Consider the following 19,669-nt stretch of genomic DNA (forward strand, 5'->3'; position numbering starts at 1 on the left):
TCAGAGACTTGGTCGTGTTGATAAACTGTTTTAGCAACAACAACAAAAAATTGGTCAGGAGAGCGGCGCTCTGAGTGGAATATTTGTTTTTGACTTATCTAATACGCATGTCCTGTGAGCAGAGGGTAGGATTAGTGTGCTTTTACTGCGAATCCATCAAGTGGGCGCGCTGCATACATATAAATATGGCATGGGTGTAAAATAATAGTATATGATTCTTTTTAATTTGAATCACTTCAAAAAGAATTAAAAAAATGGAAAAAATAAGAGAACAAAATTTATTTGACCCTAGAAGGTCCCACGTTGGGCGCCAAAAGATTGTTTTGTATTTCAATGGTGCCCCTCTCTTAATACTTATTGTGGGCATTTCTCCTTTAAGCCACAAACTGGCATTTAATTTTGAAAAAATTTTGAGGACCAAAAAAGACTCGAAATAAATGTTCAGCTTAAACGCCCCACGTTGGGCGCCAAAAAAATATAAATTGTGGAAAAGGTTAGCACATGTTTTGCCCAACACCACCACCCCCTCCCTTACAACTTCCTGTGGTTTTCTCTCTCTTTTTGTCCGTAGAACGCCCCCGCGGCGAGAAGTAAACAAAATAGCAACAGAGCGTTGCCCGCTGGAGGTTGGGGGTGGCTCTGGGGGTGGTTTCTCTCGCGGACTCTCGCTCTCTGTCGAGTGCCCGAGTGTGGGTGTCCGCATCCTTTGGCGGCAGGCTGGCAATTGGGAAAACGGAAAAGCCGAATCAGTCTACAGAAAACGCGTACGTGGTGCAGAAGTAGCCGCGGGTGGCTACCACAGCGTCGTTTTGGACTTGTCGGCATGATCAAATAAGTGTAACGCCCTGTACAAGTTCTGTAAGTTTCCAGCTGCAACTAAATCAATCCAAATCCATGAGAAGCAAATGAAAGCCAAACAAATGCAATTAGCAATCTGCCGATTTCAGTGTTCAAAGTGTTTGAAATGAGTGACAAAACCCGAGAATTTGTAAGCCAATAACAATCAAAAAGTGGTGGCAACACACAAAAATTTAAAACAAGGATAACCAAGCTTATTTTGTATTTTTATAACCAGAAACGCTGTGCTTAAAGAAAAACCCAAAAAGTGCTTTAAACGTTAACAAACTACTTAAGTAATAAATAAATAAAAATTTTGATACTAGTCCAAAATATGCCTTATCCAAGGAGTTTCCGTTCGATGCGCGTTTATTATCGCAAGAGTTTACACTTACGATTAAAGATGCTCTCTCTGGCCAGAGACATTGTGAGTCCCAGCTATGCAAACTGTAACCCCAATTAATCCATATGCATAACCGGATTATTGAACCATGCCCGCTTGCATTGGCCAGTAAAAACAACAAACGAAATTACAATTGGCTCTATAAAATTCAATGAAAATTAATTCAAATTGGCGAATTTAAACAATGTGTTTGCTAAATGCTTTCGAATGCTTAAAACCCCCCATTTACATGCAGTCATCGTTATTTTGCAGATCTAAATTGCTGCGAAAATGATTATGAAATCTAAAAAAACATTACAAAGACCTATGCAAATTAATTGACTGCATTATATATTCCCATTTAAAACTATCCACAGAAATCCTTTCCTTAAAAGCATTGTCCCTGTCATATGCATGTATGTATGTACTTATTTTACTGAAATATTCACTACATGACTAAAGTATTTATGAACCGCATTAAAAAAACCTTTTTAAAAGGGCATTTTTAAGATTTTAAAGATTTTTAGTTTCAGTTATTAAGCTCACATATAATGATGAAAATTGAAGGTTTTTTTACAACCGAAATTTGAAAAATACCTTAAAATTCCATCTAAGGCGTCCCTTATTAAGGTTCATTGAAAAACATGATTTTTTATTTGGCTAAAATTTAATATTAGATTAGGTGCTTATAAAACCTATCTTTATACATTCTAGAAAGTGTTTTCTTAAAGGTATGCTATATTTTTTTATGGAAACACGGAGTTCAAGTATGTCTACACGTATCTGTTCAAGCATATACATTAAAATATACATTTTTGGGTTGGAAAAGCGGAAAATCCGAAAAGGTAGATGTGAGTTTTTGATGGATACAATGACTCACTCACACAGACCGTGTCCTACGAAGTTGGTAAATTTAATTGGAATAATAAACGGTGCAAGTGTGTGTGCTGTGTCGCTGCTCTCTCTCTCTTTTTATTAAACAAAAATGCACAATGCCTGATATAGATGTCATAAAGTTTTATTAATAATGAAAATTGTAGTAAAACGAGGCCAGCCGGAATGGGACAATTTATTAAAAAGTCTCATTAGCTCACGGCTTTTATCGCACATCGAGCATACGCCACGAGGTCCCCTTACGGGTGCTAATAACGTGAAAGCAGAAACGACGAATAATAATAATATGCCCGGCTCGGGATTGCTGGATAGCGATAAAGTAAAATTTTCGATATGGGTGGACATGATTAAAATGCGGACCCCGGTTTGCCGCCCACCACTTTTTACGACCGGGCGTCGGCAATAACTGGGCCGTCGGAGATTAAGTATTTTTAATGCGACAGCGACTGACAATAAAAATATAAAAATTTCAACGATAACGTACTATATACACCACACATATAGCAACGTCAGCGGGCCAAATCAATTTCCATAGATATAGGCATGCACATGTCCATTGATATGCGTTTTGCATGTGTCTATTGTAAATATCCAGCCGACTGATATTAAGTCACTTGCCATGTGCTCCTCCGGCAATATTTATTCGCTGAAAATCAATAAATTCCACACAGACATACACTCGCAAAGCGAATATTTTTCTTTTTTTTTTCTCATTTTCTCTTTGCGCTGGCGCTGCGGCTCATTATTAATATAAGTATATACTTGTATACATCTAGATACGTATATATCTGAATGATTTTTTTTACATTTTGATATTTCTCAGGGCCCAGAAGATGGGGGTTGGCTTAAGTGTTTTTCTATTACGCCTTTTGCCCGAATTCCAGCCAGGCAAACCCCCCCTCACACACAAACACACACCCATAAGGCACCCTGAGAGCCACCCACCTCCCCCAATATTATATTTGCTTTTAAATATTTTGATATACAGCCCAGTAACTCGCACACACACCAACACAAGCAGGCATTTTCTCATAAAAATTTCGTACTCGAATAAGACGAAGTAGCTACACACACACACACACACCCACACACACACCCACACACACACCCACACACACAAACTGGGCAAAATGTAACCCGCAGGCATTATGGGTTAAGGGAGCAGGGGCGGCGAAGAAGGGGGGCCACATGGCAAAAACTTTGAGCAGCAGCAGGAAAATAATGTAAAGGATGTGCCAGGGCCACCATGGAGACCAAGCCGACTGTAACTGGAAAATAATAATTTTTTCTCCCTTTTTTCCTTCATTTCTTGCTTTCTCCGTGAAAATCCCCTCCCCCCAAGACCACCCCACCACCCACATTCATCCCTCCTTCTGTATGTTTGCCGTTTCTTTTGAGTGTCAGAAATGGAAAAGAAAATAATTTGATGGTTTCATAAACTCGCTTCGGGGGCCAAAAAGGAGGCGTGGGGTGGTGGTTTTCCCTCGTCTCTGACTGTGTGTGTGTGTGTATTTCTGATAAAATTGCAAACTTCTCCCCCTCTGCTTCTCTGTGTGGGTGTTTGACTAAGAAGAAGCTAGAATTTATGGAATTTTTCTGCTTTTGTATTCTTTTTTTGGGTGAAAAGTTCCTTGGACGACAGATTTCTCTAGGAAAATAGTTGCAGCATACTTCAGGGGGTTGCTCATCATGTCGATAAGGCGGATGATAAGGAACTACAGTACACACATTCTGGGTCTCATTAGAAGCAAGGAAAACACTTGCCTTATTATAAACATGATTATTATAACCCCTCCTTCCCCACATCTCCTCCCACACACACACAATCGTACGCACTTTTACTGGCCTGTGTATGTGCACAGCGTTTGTCCTTGTCTCTGTGTTTGAGTTTCATTATTAATTTTCCTCGTTTTTTCATATTTTTCGTATTTTTATTTTATCACACACATAGGCCCAGAGGGTGGAACGCACACACACACACATCCGTAGTTTATTGTACAAAATAATATTTGATAGAAAAAAGTTTTGGTGACCGACAGAGATGGAAATAGTTTTTGTTGGCTTTTCGTTTTTCGGTTGGTCGGAAAATAGATTGTGTATGTGTGTGTGTGCAGAAGAGGGGTATGAAAATGGTTGGGGGAAATTAATTTTTCACTCCGTGGCCCATGCGCCATGGAGATGTGAAAGTGAAAATGATGAAAAAAATATCAAACCTTTAACGATTTACAGGCCTTCGAAGCTCTCAATATAGGGGTTTTCACCCCCCACCCCATAAATATGTATTTGTGTTTGCTTGTTGGTTTTTCCTGCGCGTTCATTGGTTTCTAATGAGATTTCCCACTAATGAGCAGGGCACCTAGAAACTGGAAATGTTTTTCCGATTTTTTCCATGTCGCAGGGCAAGGGATTTCTGCAGCTACGTCAAAGGAAATTCTACGAAACTGTTTCGACAAACTTCTTATTTCTCACAATTCAGATGATTACGATTTCTTAGGAATTAAGCAGGTTTTTCTTTTCAATTTTGGGGCTCCTTTCAGAATTACATTCGTTGTTTTCCTCATAACTTAGGCATTTGATGTCAATTAAAAGCTAGTTATCCTATATTCTTTTGATAAATATATTTATTTATTGTTGCGGTTGCTATCGATTTCAGTCTGTTCTTTCTCTTTCATTACCAATTTGTGCTACTTACCGGAAAGCCCGAAAAACTTATTTTACCCAATGAATTCCTAATCAAACAGACTTCAAAGTAACACCCCAATCTTGAGAGATCAAAAAACTTGGCAGCATCTCACGAACATTGAACATTGCATTCCTAATAAAGTAATTTGTCGCACACATTTGACGAGGAAAGGCGACACTGAAACCCGTCCCAGTGACTGATTCCTCCCCCGCACTGAAGGGAAAACCAACAGAGATCATTACTCCCAAGTTCAGGGGTGGATTTTCCGATCCCCTGACACATTATTATTCCCATTTCCATTTACATTTTTGAGTCCACGCATAATTTCAATTTGATTTTCATCAGAAATATTAATTGCAATCCACATACCGCATTCCGGGCGGGGGTGTCCTGTCAGGGGCTGCCTTTGAAGGTGTAAGTGTGGCATATGGGCCGAAAGGGGCGTATCAATCATAAGCGACATTTCGTCAGGACACGCTAGGCTAAGGGTGCGAAGTGGGTTGGTCCTGGCTCGAATTTAAATTTAATAATTGCTATTGTGGTAGCCAACGAGTTGGGCGGGTGTTACCTTTCGAAGCACCCTGCATTTCACGACCTTAAGAAACACAATCATTTAAAAAAGGGCTTTTAAAGTTATTTTAAAATAAATAAATAAATGCTGGTTATAATTACCATATAATTACTGTCATTCCCTTCCAAAATTGTAATTTTAGAAAACATTTGTGTCTATCATAAATAGTTAAACTGTTTTTTTAACTTCAAATATAGAGTTTTCAAGCTTAAAATATTTTTTAATATTTCTGCTTAAACCAATCAACTTTTAACTTTATTATATTGTCCCCAAAAATTTCTTGTATTCGTAAATATGATTGGTGTATTTACTTAAAAATTAGTTGTTTTAGTTTATGAGACCCTTGAAAAATGATGGATTATTAGGCTGAGATTGTGGTATGTTTGATGTTTTTAGCTCAAAAAAATTAAAAACCCTTTTCACGATTAAATATCCATTCGAGTTTATAATGACTTGAATGCCGCATTTGTTTACATTCCGCCCACTGCAAGGACATGCGCCTACGAAACGGGGAAGCCCCTCTTTTCGGGCGGTGCGTGCGTGCGAGTGATTCCAGTCGAGTGAAGGCGAAAGTGAAAGTGCCGGCAACGGCAACGGCAGCGTCACACTGGACATGTGTGAGAGTGAAAGTCGGTGGGAAAACCTTGACCACGACCACGATGGCGACCAGGTCAAAATAGACCAGACCGAGTGGGTGGCTGGGCAGTTCATTTTGGGCTCCGATGCGATCCGATTCGATTCAGCCGCCTGCCGACCAATGGCTTGCCAACTGCTCCGCTCCGACTGTTGCTGTCGGACTATTTTGCTAGCCTGGTTCGTTCAACCGGCGATTTTCTAGCCACACTCGTACACATATGACTATGGCCGGCTGCTCCAAAAAAGAGAGTCACCTTCATGGCGCAGTCGCAGAAAGCGGGGAAAAGGGAAATGCGGGGAAGTCACTTTCACTTTTTCGGCCTCTGATGTGTGTTGTGTGCCGAGCGGCGATGGGCTGAGGGGAAAATGGAAAAGGGGTGGCCAAGGTTGGACCCACACGCACACACAAGCACTTGCAGCTGGCATGTCCTTCGAGGCACAAGTATCTGTAAGTCAATCCGTCAATCGGGCAAAGCAAACAATCACTGGCCGCATCTCTGGGGAGAGTTTATGACTCAGATTTATGGAGATGTCCACTGAAGCAAGGCCTAATCCCTTCGGGGACTCGCCTGACCCAAACTTGATCATAAGGACAGCTCGAGGCACTTTACTTCTACATAATTTTCCATAATTTATATGTTCTTTAATTAGTTATGAATAATGCATATGAAAATTGAAACAAATTACCAAACAATTATTTTAAAGTAAAATTCTCCCAAGCCACAGTCTTTTTTATTAATTCCAACTCTTTCATGGCCTCGAACAAATGTCACCCGTTCTTAATTCAATTAAAGAGTTAAGAAATTATAATTATAATTAATTGACATTGACACGAGTTGACAGATTTTTTCCAACTCAATTAAAAGCATTCATGAAAGAAAAAAAGAAAACGACAACCTATCAAGAGCAACACCCATATCTTTTCTTATAAAAGGTACATGTAATCCACCCTTTTTCAATTTTCCTCGGATCTTTAAATGTTTTTCTTTAGATTTCAGTTTAAGTTTTATTGTCCCCGATTTGTTAGGCCTTTTGTGAGGGCAATTTTCAAAATGAACTATATATCCCTTCAAATATATTCCAGCTGCAAAGGCTCTTCAAATTATTTCTTATAACAACCCTATTAAAAGACAATTAGAAAATCTCCTCTCTAATATCGCTAAAAGGCATATAAAAAGGCACTTCTTACCTGGGTGAATGTGATTCGGAGTCCGCAGAAACCCTTCAATTAGCCAATTTCTACATTGCGGAACTTGGAACAACCCCCAAACCCGTTCGGGGAATATTTATGTGATTCTTGGCTCCTCAAGTCAAGAAGTTTCGGCTTTTGTGACAGCGACTCGAAAGGAAACCCAAAGAATTTGTGACTCTTTTCATTGGGAGTGCATAAATTAAAATAACAAAAATACAACTGCCGCTGGCGAAACACCAATAACAACGATGGCGGCACACGAACTTCTGCAGTAGGAAAAACAAATTGAAAATCCTATCGAACAATGATAAATTGGCACGACAACAATAGTATCGGGGGAAAACCTTCCAAGTTGCGCGGTTGTTGCTCATTCGTGTGTCGCCGTCCCTTTCTTTTGTAGTTGTGGTGGTTACTGAAAATTTGAAAAAAAATAAAAGAGCGGAGGGAAAAGGAAAACTAAAAGGGGCGGAGCAATAATGGTTTTCCGGGCAGCGCTGCTCTATTGTCGCTGTATGGATTTTTTTTTAAGGGAAATTCTATGATTTTTGATATTTTGGGGTGTTTTATTGAGGTTTTTTCCCTGATATGGGTAGGGGCCCAGCCAGTGTGTGTGTGTGTGCTCGCGCATTAGGCGATACAGAGGGTTAGGTCTGTGTGTGTCGTTGGGACTTTAGTATCATTGCTATTTGCTGTTTTGATTTTCAACCGGCAACTGGCAATTGATAGCCGATATTTTTTGTTATTCCGCTGCGTCATGCGGCAGTTGACAACGAGCTAGCCACTTGGCAGGACACGATCCCGACACACGCCAAAAAATAAAGAAGAGAGTGCGCATGCGCAAAAGTGACTTGCATAACGCGAACAAAACGAGAGCATCAAGTGATCACTGATCGAGGAACTGGTCTTTGAGAATGCTCAGTGAACGCATAAACGAGTGACTATAGTGGCAGAAATTAAACGGAAAATTATTTCGGATCGCGAAAAATCAGCAACACACTTAATGAGTAGGTTGATATAAAAAAGAGTTATGGTTAATTAGTATTAAGGAATTAGAGATTTTCTTAGGAGAAATACATCACAAGACACAACCTTCAAGTGGGACCAAAAAGGTTCATTAGTTGTGTTTTACCTGTGATCAAAGTGATCTTATTGGATTAAAAAAAGTGAATAAAATTTAACAAATATTTCTTTAGCACTTCAATAAAAATAATATTTTTTTTATACCTTCCTAATATAAAAACGGTATTCGTTGATGTCTTTTTTAAGTTTATGAAATATTTACACAACTTTGATTAAAATTTAACCATTGATCTATATCCTTTTACATACATTATAAGCATTCATTAAATTTATGCCTCTCTGTTAAATTTTGTAAGTATTAGTTAAGCCATTTAAAAAATTTGGAGGGTCCGATAAGTTTAGCCATCGGTGTTAAGTTTGCAACCTCGTATTCATTTTCATCAGATATTCTTCCACAAAACCTTCCATCAAATAACCAAGCCGCAGCCAAAACCAATCTGACGTTATTGGCTTCCCCTAGGCCAGTGTCAAGATTATTTTCCGAGTCCTTCGGCCCCCATCCAAAACTGGGTTGATATGTTGGTTTGCCAAATTAGCCGCTTCTCCTGCGGACTCTCAAAATATACAGTGTACACATGCACATTCACCGTGCTATATGTATACCTAGTCAAGGAGTACATGGTTTTGTTTACACTCTGTTGGCATTTTCATTTCGAACATTTTTCCTGGGCATCCTCCTGCTGGCACGCAGAGATGGATATAGGGCGGGCAGGCAGGCGAAAAAAATCAAATAAAATAACATCAAACTACCTTAGGCTTTATAAAAATCCCAACCGAAATACAAGCAACACTAGCCTTCACACACACACCAACGCTCGAAGATACTGAAGAGAAATGCGCACATCCTGGCAGGCATTTTTGCTTAACTCCTCAAAGTGCCAGGTTCGGGGTTCGGGGTTCGGGGTCATGGTGGGAAGCGGGCGAGGTTAAAAGGGGGAGGGCAGTGGGAGTGGGTTTTGGCCCGAAGAAATTGTATAAAAGCAAAGTCAACAACAACTACAACGACAACATGTAGCTGGAGAACCAATTTCCAACCATGGAAACTTAATTTATGTCTGCAGCATAGTTGAGAATATTTTTCTTTCTTTCCTTCTTTTTGCCCACTCCACGCCTGCCACCCACAACCCACAACCCCAGCCCCAAGAAACTTATTTCCCCCTACCCTTTGACTGCTCCTCCTTGGCTTTTCTCCTTTTAGCCTGTGCTCAAATAGGAAAAAGAAATTTTCGGTTTATTTCGAAAATTTTTTCCGGCACTGACAGAAATTTAGCTTACCTTAGATACTACGGTGCAGAGTTCAAATATTCCATTTCTACAATGTTATTTAAGAGAGCACACAATAACGGCAAAGTTTAGTTTTAACCGATTTTTAAAGTCAATTATTTTACTGGATGTTATGGCCTAGTAAAGTGGATTAATAATTTTAATGAAGGTAAAAAATTGATTTTTCAATCTTAGTTTCTTTTGCGATACTGATTGCCATATCAGCCTATTTTATATAATTTTCTTTCAGTGTAACCCCGCCTATTTCTGCCTCCCTGTTGCCAGGCATTTTCCCCCTAGTATCCCCCTCATCCCACCCACATTACTTTTTGCTTTTCTTGAGAATCAAATTTATTTTACCAAGTCATGTTGAAGAAAATTTTTATAAGTTTTATGCTTGACTCAAGTGATGGTGTTGGTTGGGTGGTGGGCGGAAAAGTGGGTGGAAAATGGCTATGTGTGTGTGTGTGTGGGGCAAAAGTTTTCTGTGTGCGCCACACAAGCACACACACCCACACACCCGCACACAAGAAAATAAGCAAAATTTGTATTCCTTAAATCGGATGACTTTGTATAAATTTTCGTGTGCGCCACAATGGGGTTGTGTGTGTTTGTGTGTTAGTGGGTGGCAGCTGGGGCGCTCAGTAAACAAACAGCAAAAAAAAAAGGAAAAGAAGAAAGTTTCGTTTCCCCATATATGTGTATGCTATACATATGTATGTATATATAATGGAAAAATTTTTCATAGAATTTGCACAAAAATGAAAAAGTGTAGCTACAGCCACATGGTGGGGGAAATGGTAGATGGCTGGCTGGGCGGCCAGTGGGTGGGAATAATGATGATGGAGAAGAAAAGCAGAAGAAGGCGGACAGAAGCAGAAAAATGAAATTAAGCGCATACGGAAATGAGACACAAATATTCTGCGTGTGTGTGCGGGCTTATGCGGCTGTGTGTGTGTGCGGGGGAAATATTTGAGTGGCATTCGCTTGAAGCCAAACTAAAATTGAATGGAATCCTTGGTCAAATATTCGGCGTTTCTCTCTGCGTTTTCCTTTTGGCCGAAAAATAATGCGATCTAAGCCTCAGTCCATTCATTATGTACACTGAGGAAAATGGGGAGGGAGGGAGGTAGAGTTATGAATTTAAGTGTTATTATATTGATAAATAGTTTTTTCGTATGAGTTCTCAAGGAAAAACTTGCCTATACTTTTCAAATTGTAATAACCTACATTAATTTCTTCAGGGGTCTCTAAACACTTACTTTTAAGTTATTATATAATTTACTTTTATGGTAATATCCTCCACATGCAAACCTTATGTACATACATGCATATAAATAACCCCAATATCCCACTCCTTTTACTAAAATCGAAACCCCCCGCTGGCATGGCTTCGAATTCAATTAAAAAGTTATCCACTACAATGTTTCTCCCTTTCTATCTTTCGCCCCTTTCCCCCGCAGTAATATCATCCAAAATGGCTGCATCCATATATGCCACCCCACCGCCAGATCTGAGCAGCGAGGACACTGCTCTCTCCGACGTCTCCAACTCATCGACACTCAACACGAACAGGAACAACCACACCAGCGGCAGCAATAGCAACAATCCACATGAAGCCGCAGGAGCAACGCCCACAGCCACATCAGCCGCATCTAGAGGAGCAACAGGAGGAGAAGGAGGTGGAGTGGGAGGCACTTCGCCCACCGCCCACTTGGTCAAGGCTGTGGAGCTGGAACTGGAGCCCAAGCCAGCGGGAAGCGGCACAAATGAGGCGGAGCACTTGGAGGAGGTAGACGAGGTTTGCAAGGATGCGGAGCAGCAGCAGCAGGAGGAAGAGGAGGTGGGCGATGCCAACATGGCCACCATGGCGGCAGCCATGCAGCTGCAGCTGCTGGAGGCCCTCAGCGATGCGGCCAAAAAGCGACGCAAGCAGCACAATCCCAGCCGCCTGGAGGCCCTCAATTTGAGTGGAGAACCCTCCGGTGAAGTGGGTCCAAAGAGAGCCGACTCCTCCACGGTGGACTACGAGGAGAAGCTGTCCAAGATGTTTCTGCCCAAGTCCATAGAGCAGCTAAAGGAGACCTTCGAAATGCTGCAGCAGCAGAAGCAGGAGGAGGATCAGCACCCCCAACCGGAAACGGAGGTAGAAGCGGAGACGGAAGCGGAAGCCATGGCAGACATATCAGAACCCGGCAAGCAGCGCGAGAATCCCTATCACACCTACTGCAAGCAGTGCGGCGAGAGCTTCGAGACCGAGTTCAAGTTGAGCCTGCACATGCTGCAGGATCACGGCGAGGACAGGTCCGGTGAGCAGGATCCCGCCGACTTCCTGGCCTCCATCAAGGTGAAACTGGAGCGTGCCGACATACCCAGTCCTCAGCAGGAGCACAGCCTGCAGCAGGACATGACCAATGGTCATGGCAAGGACTTGGAGCGAGAACAGGAGCACTGGTTCCAGGCCATGCAGCAGGCGCAGCATCATCCGCATGGCCCCCAGATGCCGCCTGCTTTTCCCTTTCCCCCAGAGGCTGCCCTGGGTCCAGCTGGATACCTACCACTCCTTGGCATGTCTGGTTTTCCCGGTGTAGATGGCCTGAATCGTCCGCCACTGAGGATCTTCAATCCCGAGGCCTACTGCGAGCTGTGCAACAAGGAGTTCTGCAACAAGTACTTCCTCAAGACGCACAAGGCCAACAAGCATGGCATCTTCGATCCCGTCGGCGAGTCGAGCAGCTCCAACACTTCCAGCCATCACAATAACAACAACAATAACAACATCACCAGCAGTAACAACAACAACAGTGGTCACCCCAATCCCGGCGTGAGTTCCATGAGCCAGATGTTCCAGCTGCAGAGGGAGGCTCAGGTGCTGGCCAAGCAGGATGCCCAGCCAGTTGGTGGCTCCTCGAATCCCGCGGCCTCGGTGCACTGCGACATCTGTTCCAAGCGCTTCACCAACATCTTCGCCATGCGTCGTCATCGGGCCAAGCAGCATGACATTCAGCCGGGTGCCCAGGACTCACCCAATTCCCAGACAAGCATGCCAACACAAAACCTTCGGGGAAGCCCCAATGAGCCCCTGCAGCCGGTTATCAAGCAGGAAATATCACAGGAAGGTCAGGAGGTCAAGCCGTATCAATTGCCCGAGGGTTTTCGCGAGGACTTCACCCTGGAGCAGGAGGAGCTGAGCTTTGTGCCGCCGCCCAGGAAGTTGCCCTCTCATCTGCACCAGCAGGCCAAGGATTCCAACTTCAATCCGGATAAGTTGCGTCGCCTAGGCATTCAGTTTCCGGAGTTCTTCTGCGAGCTGTGCTGCCGGGAGTATGCCAATCGCTACTTCCTGCGCACCCACAAGTGGAAGCGGCATGGCCTATTTGTGCCCCCCGAAGATGTGACCACCCAGCAGGGAGGCAAGGATGAGGCGGCCCAGATGCCCAGTGCCTGGCCATTTATGCCGCTCAATTTGATGCTGGCCAAGGCGGCAGCTGCCACTATGGATCAGCAGCAGGAGCAGGAGCGCGAACCGGAAGCGGAAGTGGAGTCAGAGCAGCCCAGGAAGAGGATCAAATTGGAGCAGCAACAGACGCCACCGGAGAACTATGATGAGGACAAGTTAAATGGCTCGGTGGTGGGCCTGCAAAACCTCCAGAAGCTGCAGTCCATGTTGCAGCAACTGAACGACATCAATGGCAAGAGACCTTTGCCCTGTCACCTCTGTGGCCAGGAGCAGGAGAACCAGTACGCCCTGCGGGCTCACCTCATGACCGAGCACGCTGGCCAAATGCAAATGCCCATGCCCATACCGATTCCCCTGCCCGATCAGCAGCAGGCACCGCAGCACCCCATGGCCGGCTTGTATAATCCCCAAACTCCGCCGGGAGCCCTTCCAGGAGCCAGATCCCCACCAGCTGGCGATCTGCGTTGCCAGCAATGCGATCGGGACTTCGCCACCACCCAGGAATTCAAGCAACATATCGCCGAGGTGCACATGGGCAGAAATGGAGGACTGAGTGGAAGTCCCCTGCGCGAGGGCTTCTTTACGCCCGAACGTCCAGTGGCGCCATCGACTGCTGCAACTCCAGCCGCTCCGCCAGGGAATCGTCCAGCCTATACCCTCACCCCCACCAGCAGCTACTGCGAGATCTGCAACAAGGAGCTGTGCAACAAGTACTTCATGAAGACGCACATGCAGCGGATGCACGGCATCGAGATCGAGAATGGCGCCCAAATCGGCGGAGTGGTGTGCAACATTTGCAACAAGGAGCTGTGCAGCAAGTACTTCCTGCGGGTGCACAAGCACAACACCCACGGCATCATCGAGGAGGGATCCCCGCTGCCCCAGCCCAGGGGTCAGAATGGAGTCAAGATGGACGCGGCTGCCGCGGCAGCAGCAGCATCGGCAGCATCGCAGCCAGCTCAGCAGGATCAGGACCTCAATGTCTCACCACCCACAGTGGAGGGCAGTGCGGCAAGCAGTTCCTCCAACTCCAACCACGAGGTGTGTCCCCTCTGCTCTCGCCAATTCAGGAGCTTCAAGTGGCTGCGTTCGCATCTGATGAACGAGCATGGAACCGCCGGAGTGGAACGCCTCCGGGAAATAGACACCAACCCATCGTCGACACGCAGCAAGCCCAACAGTCCCACGCTCAAGATTCCCAACGGCAGTGGCAGTGGTAACCAAAGTGCAGCCGGATCCGGAGCTGGAAATACCGCTCCCAATCTCGCCCAGGCGCTGCAGAACCTCAATGCCCAGCATCTCTTTGGGCAAATGCAGCAGCAACAGATGCCGAAGATGCCACCTCTGCCGCTGCCCGGCATGTTTGGCGAACCCTCGGGCAGGTTCAAGGAGTACCAGTGCTCACTGTGTCCCTTCACCACGCCCTACTACGCCTTCCTCTTCATCCACGAGCGCTCCCATGCGCTGCTCAACAACGGGGGCGAGGGCATGGAGTTGCCCATGGAGACGCCGCCACCGCAACAACCTCCCAAAAGCTCGGGAAAATCTCGCAGCAAATCCAACAAGGCGGCGGTGCCACCCCCTCCCATTAAATCCGAAGAACACGAGCCTCCTCTAGAGCCCACCAACCTCAGCACCTCGGCACCCAAGCTAGCCTCCCATTCGCCCAGTGCAGGAGGAGGATCTCCGGCCGCCTACTCCCCCAAGGCAACCAGCTCAACTTCACCTAAGATTCCACGCCGTCGATCCACCTCGAAGCCACCGACGACGCCCAACGGCTTGGGCAGCGGAAACGGAAGTGGCAACCATCGATCGGCGGCCACCTCACCATTCGAGGGATGCGGAGAGTTGGCCAACGGCAGTGGCAAGCCGGCCAGCTATGCCCAGCCGGATCGGGCAGAGGAAGCATATCAGATGCAGGCCTTCCACCTGCAGCCCGCCGACGCCGACTCGGAGATGCAGTTCGCCCCAGCCCTGGTCTACCTCCCGGTGAGGGTTCGGGCCTCGGAGTCGGCCACGCTCAGCTTCCGGCTCACACCGGCCTAAGGTGCCACATGCAACAGGTGTAGTGTTGCCAGCGTAAGTTCAAGCCATAGAAACGAAAGAAACCCCAATAAGTTGAGGGACAGGGGCACTCTAAAAGGTAAATTCTTAAAAACAAAATTATTAAAATAAAAGTAACCCCCAATAAAAGTGCCCCTATCCCAGAAGCTCCAAAAAGTAATCCCCCCAAAAACTAAACGAAGTTAGGAACATGAACAAGACAAAATAGTGGAACTACAAAAGACTGAGTGCGCATATTAGTTGAGCTCATAATTAAAGTTAAATATATACAAAAGAAACCATAATACAACCAATCGATCAACATCTAAGCCCCATATCGGGCCCCAAAGTAAACCATGTCCAACATGGCACTGATCACAGAACCTATAGCCTATAACTCAACAAGAACAAGTCCGTTTCAGCTGGCAACACTGTGCTAACCATCAAAATAAGATATATATATGAATATATATATTTTGGTAGACGCATGACAAAGCACAAAGCATAACATACCGCAACCTATAACATATATCTCTAGTGATTAACTATCAAAGTTCCTATGCGTAATAGTAGTTTATCGTAAACGAGTGGCAGAAAGATGAGAGATGTCGAGGAATCTAAATACGTACATAGAGTAGGCGAGAGGGGAAGAGGCAGGAAGAGGAAAGAATTTCTATATACCACTTAGAAGGATTATATATCGTAGTAGCAGCAGCAAAATCAAAATTACAATTATACATTTCTCATCTAGATATGGCGTGGGTTTGTCGTGCTTAGATTAGGGCTGATCGGCACATATACAGCAAATGCTATATGGTAAAGCTTCAGCACAAAGAAATTGCTCAAAATCAAAATCAAAATAAAAATCTTTTTAGCGAAGACTACACTTTTAGGATGTTTTGCAAGGCGGCCCTGAACGATCATCCTCTTTATAAACACTCTTGTATTAACCGCATATGAACCGAGTTATATCCCAGAAAATGTCTTCACTAAAACATAATTCCAGCGCACAACGTGTACATAAAAAGTTGTTAAAGATAACACCATAGAAGGTTCAGATTCAGAGATAGAAAAAGGGAGAAAACTAGCGCCAGAAGGTAAACATTAAAAACATTTAAACAACTCAGGGCAAAAGTACAATGACCATTAGTACTTTTTTATACAAACATATTTAAAGAAACCAAAAAAAGCATACGCAAGTAAAATATTACCATAATAACGAATTAAATATATTATGAAACGTTAAAAAAGATAACAAAAATGCTACCTCAGACGGACTTGAAAACAATAATTTAAATAAAATGAATTTATAAAGAAAAATCTACGAAACCATTAAAAAGCTGCAGTAGAGGCAACCCCTAAAGCTAAATCAAATTTTTTGTAGTAACTTTACCTCAAAACAGAATTACACTTAACCCATATTTTATTCAAATTCTTAAATATATGCTATGATTTAATTTACCATTCTAAGTTTAAACATTCCAAAGACCATAACTAGTCGCATAAACAAGAACCAAACCATTCTAGTCAAACGTTTAAGGATTAAAATAATTCAAATGATAAAACCAGAAGCCAAAACAGATCCATCAGCTCTTCAGCTCTTGGGTGACGATTTTCGCCGATTATTTTGTAGTGTTTAAGGAATTTGTTCTTCGGCGAGAAGAGTTGTCCAAGATGAGTGGATGGCTCCAAGATAATACGGATCGGCGAGGAGCTATTTGCTATATTTGAAATTTCCTTTTTTAAAAACGTGTGTTTTTTAAAATGCTGCGTGCCTTTTAGCGAATACCTCGCCGAGCCCAGAACACCAAAAATTTGAACTTCAAAATCGAGATGAATTTTACATAGAACTACGAGTATAGATCGTAACTTTATTTTATATTCCATTTACTTCTTAGTTCTTATATCTTACTTTAAATGTGTATATATGTATTGAATAAATGTCATGCAATTTGTATTTGTTAAACTTGAGTTTCTCTTATTATTTGACTGTTGATTTCCGATATCTCTGCATGTTTTTTAACCCTCATTGAAGTGTGCCAGGCCCGAGTCCAAGGTCTTAAAAAATCACAATCTCCGACTTATCGACTGTGAAGTTGTCGCCGATAGGGGAAGACCTTTTTCTTTGTTTCGTGTATTTTTTTTGGAAACGTTCCCATAGGGGACCTTCATTTCTCGGGGTGTTATATGCTGGTCCAACGCCTTGGGCCCTTCAATTATTAAATTGCCATTTGATTCAATTTGTCAACAATAGCCTGAGAGCCTATCTGCGACTTGTTTAATCATTTTAAAAAACTTCCAAGCAGCTGCCTTTCTTCCACATCTCTTTTAAATACAACCCAAAAACAGCACCCTCATAAAAAAGAGAAAAACATAATAAGTGAAACTGTTTCCGGTTTTGGGTCAGGCCTTGACCAACCCCCTGATTAGTATGTTTGCATTAAAAAATGCATCTGTATGGAAAAAAAGGAAACTACGAAACTAACAAAAACCCAGCATGGTCATGTGAGGGTCAAGTTGGAGGGTCGCGCTAGCAGCTGCAGTTGTTTGAAGTTCTAAAAAAAGTGCCTAAGCTGGAATCAAAATCGATATTGCCATGGCTATTGATTAAACGCAGCCACCCTCCGGGATTGGAAATGCGCCCGTTTTGGCAGTTAATTATTTGTCACGTGTCCATGCAAATTTCATCTCATTGATTACGGCCAGATATTCGATACTTTCCCGGCCGCCGGCGCTGCAATTAAAGATTGACTCGAGCAACAACCCCCAGGTTGACCAGGGGATGGTAGGCAAATTTCATAAATATTTTCCCGAGATTTCCCCGAAAATGTTTTCTATTGAATTTTTATGGCAATTTAGCAGAATCCACTGCCAGCAATTTTTAAGGGCGCACACAATTGACCAAATGCAGGGCCACCCCATGTCCCATGGTGCATGTGCATCGACATAAGGGTGACCGCCGCTATTTGCATGTTTAAAAGTGAACTGGAAAAATTGCAATTTATATTAAAATAAAATTGAAATGAAAAGGAAAAAGAAGAGAAAAAATTGCATTTGGCAAGGGTGATTTGGCAGCAACCCCATGCAAATTCTTTACCTTCCTTGGGCTCGGGATTTTGGCAATGGCTTGCCATTATTTTTATTTCGTTACATTTGGCATGACTGCAACCCCCACACAGAAGAGCGCACAAATCAAAAATAATATTAATAAAGCTAAATAAATTTTACAACACGAAAAACAAAAACAACTTGCAACGTACCTTGAGCATAAATCAAAATTTTGTATGACCTTTGGTAGGGTCAAGCAGCAAAAACCACAAGAAAATCAAAAATACAATTTTACTAGCGCTAAGCAAAAAAAAAAACAACCAAAACTTACACTCTTAAAAAATATTTTAGTTGTAGGCCTAAGTCAAAGCAACAAAATGCATTGAAAAATTATTAATTTAATAGATGTTGAAGTTGGAACAAGAGAAGTAGAGAAGAAAGTGAAGAGAAATGCAACACAAAGACGTGAGAGCGCAAAATCAAAAGCCACGAGCAAAAAATCAAAACAAAATTAAATTTAAATTTAATATAAAACCAGAAACCCAACAAAATAACATTTATTTAGCAATTGGCAAATGTACGAGATATATACAAAAATATATCGATATATATTACATATACTTAAACAATTTTACTTTGTTATTATGTAAAACTATGTGTGAGAAAAATCAAAAGAAACCAAGGAAAACTTGAACAAAATAATTTATATTATGTGTAAAATGTGAAAGAGCAAAGAATCAAAAACGGCGAAAAGCCCAACATTTTTCATTTCATTGTAAAAGAGCATTTATCAAAAATTGTATGTGTTTTAAATTGATTATATTAAATATATATACAAATACATATAAATAAATTTTACGTTTTTTGATTTGGGGCAAGGATGCGGTACTCTTTCAGTATATTATAACTTCCCTTAGTTCGACTTCCCTGAAGCAAAAAACGCACTCAGGTACAAGTGTCATCATCTCGGGCTTAAAAAGTGCTTAGGTCGCCCTGTGATTCCCATTCAAAGACGGCGAGGGACCTGCCTAAGCTGATTTTGCGGCCCTTGAGACTGGAATCCGACCCCAAACAACCCACAACCCTCATCATATTGAGGAAAAATGGAGAAAATTTCAACTTTTCCGAGTTTTGACATTTGCTTTTAGCTTTTCAATAGTTTGCGAGGAGACAGGGATGAACAGAAAACACTCAGAAAAAAGATAAGCAACCAAAGAGTTCAACAAAAAAGGTATAGTACTTAACTTCACCTTCAAACTTGTATCTCCAAACCTCTTTTAGAGCAACAGAACAACGTTAATATTTCTAAGGTTTTAAGAAAAAACGTATATTTTTTTTCTGTGCAAAAGGGAGGAGGGACCTCATTTCCTCCAACCCCAGAGAACCGGAGAAGTTCCTTACATTCGCTAGTTGCTACCCCAAGCAGTCCGGGCATTGCGAAATCAAAGTGTGTCAATATTTGTATTACAGGGACACTCACTGGCAGGAGCGACTGTATCTGCAACTGTAGACGTAATGGGCAAACACAATGCCCGTGGAAATGTCTTATCAATAATTTTTGAAAAGAATGCGACGAAATC

General features: G+C 42.8%; 1 protein-coding gene across 2 annotated transcripts; it reads left to right on the forward strand.

Annotated features, from left to right (window-relative positions):
- Nucleotides 1-761: 761 nt before the first annotated feature.
- Nucleotides 762-18,884, forward strand: LOC108035595 (uncharacterized). 2 transcript variants are annotated; one of them, XM_017111271.3, is made up of 2 exons: nt 762-858; nt 11,002-18,884. In XM_017111271.3, the coding sequence occupies exon 2, from the start codon at nt 11,016-11,018 to the stop codon at nt 15,042-15,044; it is 4,029 nt and encodes a 1,342-aa protein (XP_016966760.1). In that variant the 5' UTR covers nt 762-858; nt 11,002-11,015; the 3' UTR covers nt 15,045-18,884. The 2 variants fall into 2 exon arrangements, with proteins under 2 accessions (XP_016966760.1, XP_016966761.1); XM_017111272.3 differs by lacking the exon at nt 762-858 and adding an exon at nt 1,152-1,264.
- The last annotated feature ends 785 nt before the right edge of the window (nt 18,885-19,669 follow it).

Source organism: Drosophila biarmipes, chromosome 3L (assembly GCF_025231255.1).
Source record: "Drosophila biarmipes strain raj3 chromosome 3L, RU_DBia_V1.1, whole genome shotgun sequence".
Classification (NCBI taxonomy): Eukaryota; Metazoa; Arthropoda; class Insecta; order Diptera; family Drosophilidae; genus Drosophila; species Drosophila biarmipes.

What these genes read in the sequence shown, in the direction of transcription:
- LOC108035595 (XM_017111271.3), top strand. Translation starts at nt 11,016, where the DNA reads ATGGCTGCATCCATATATGCCACCCCACCGCCAGATCTGAGCAGCGAG.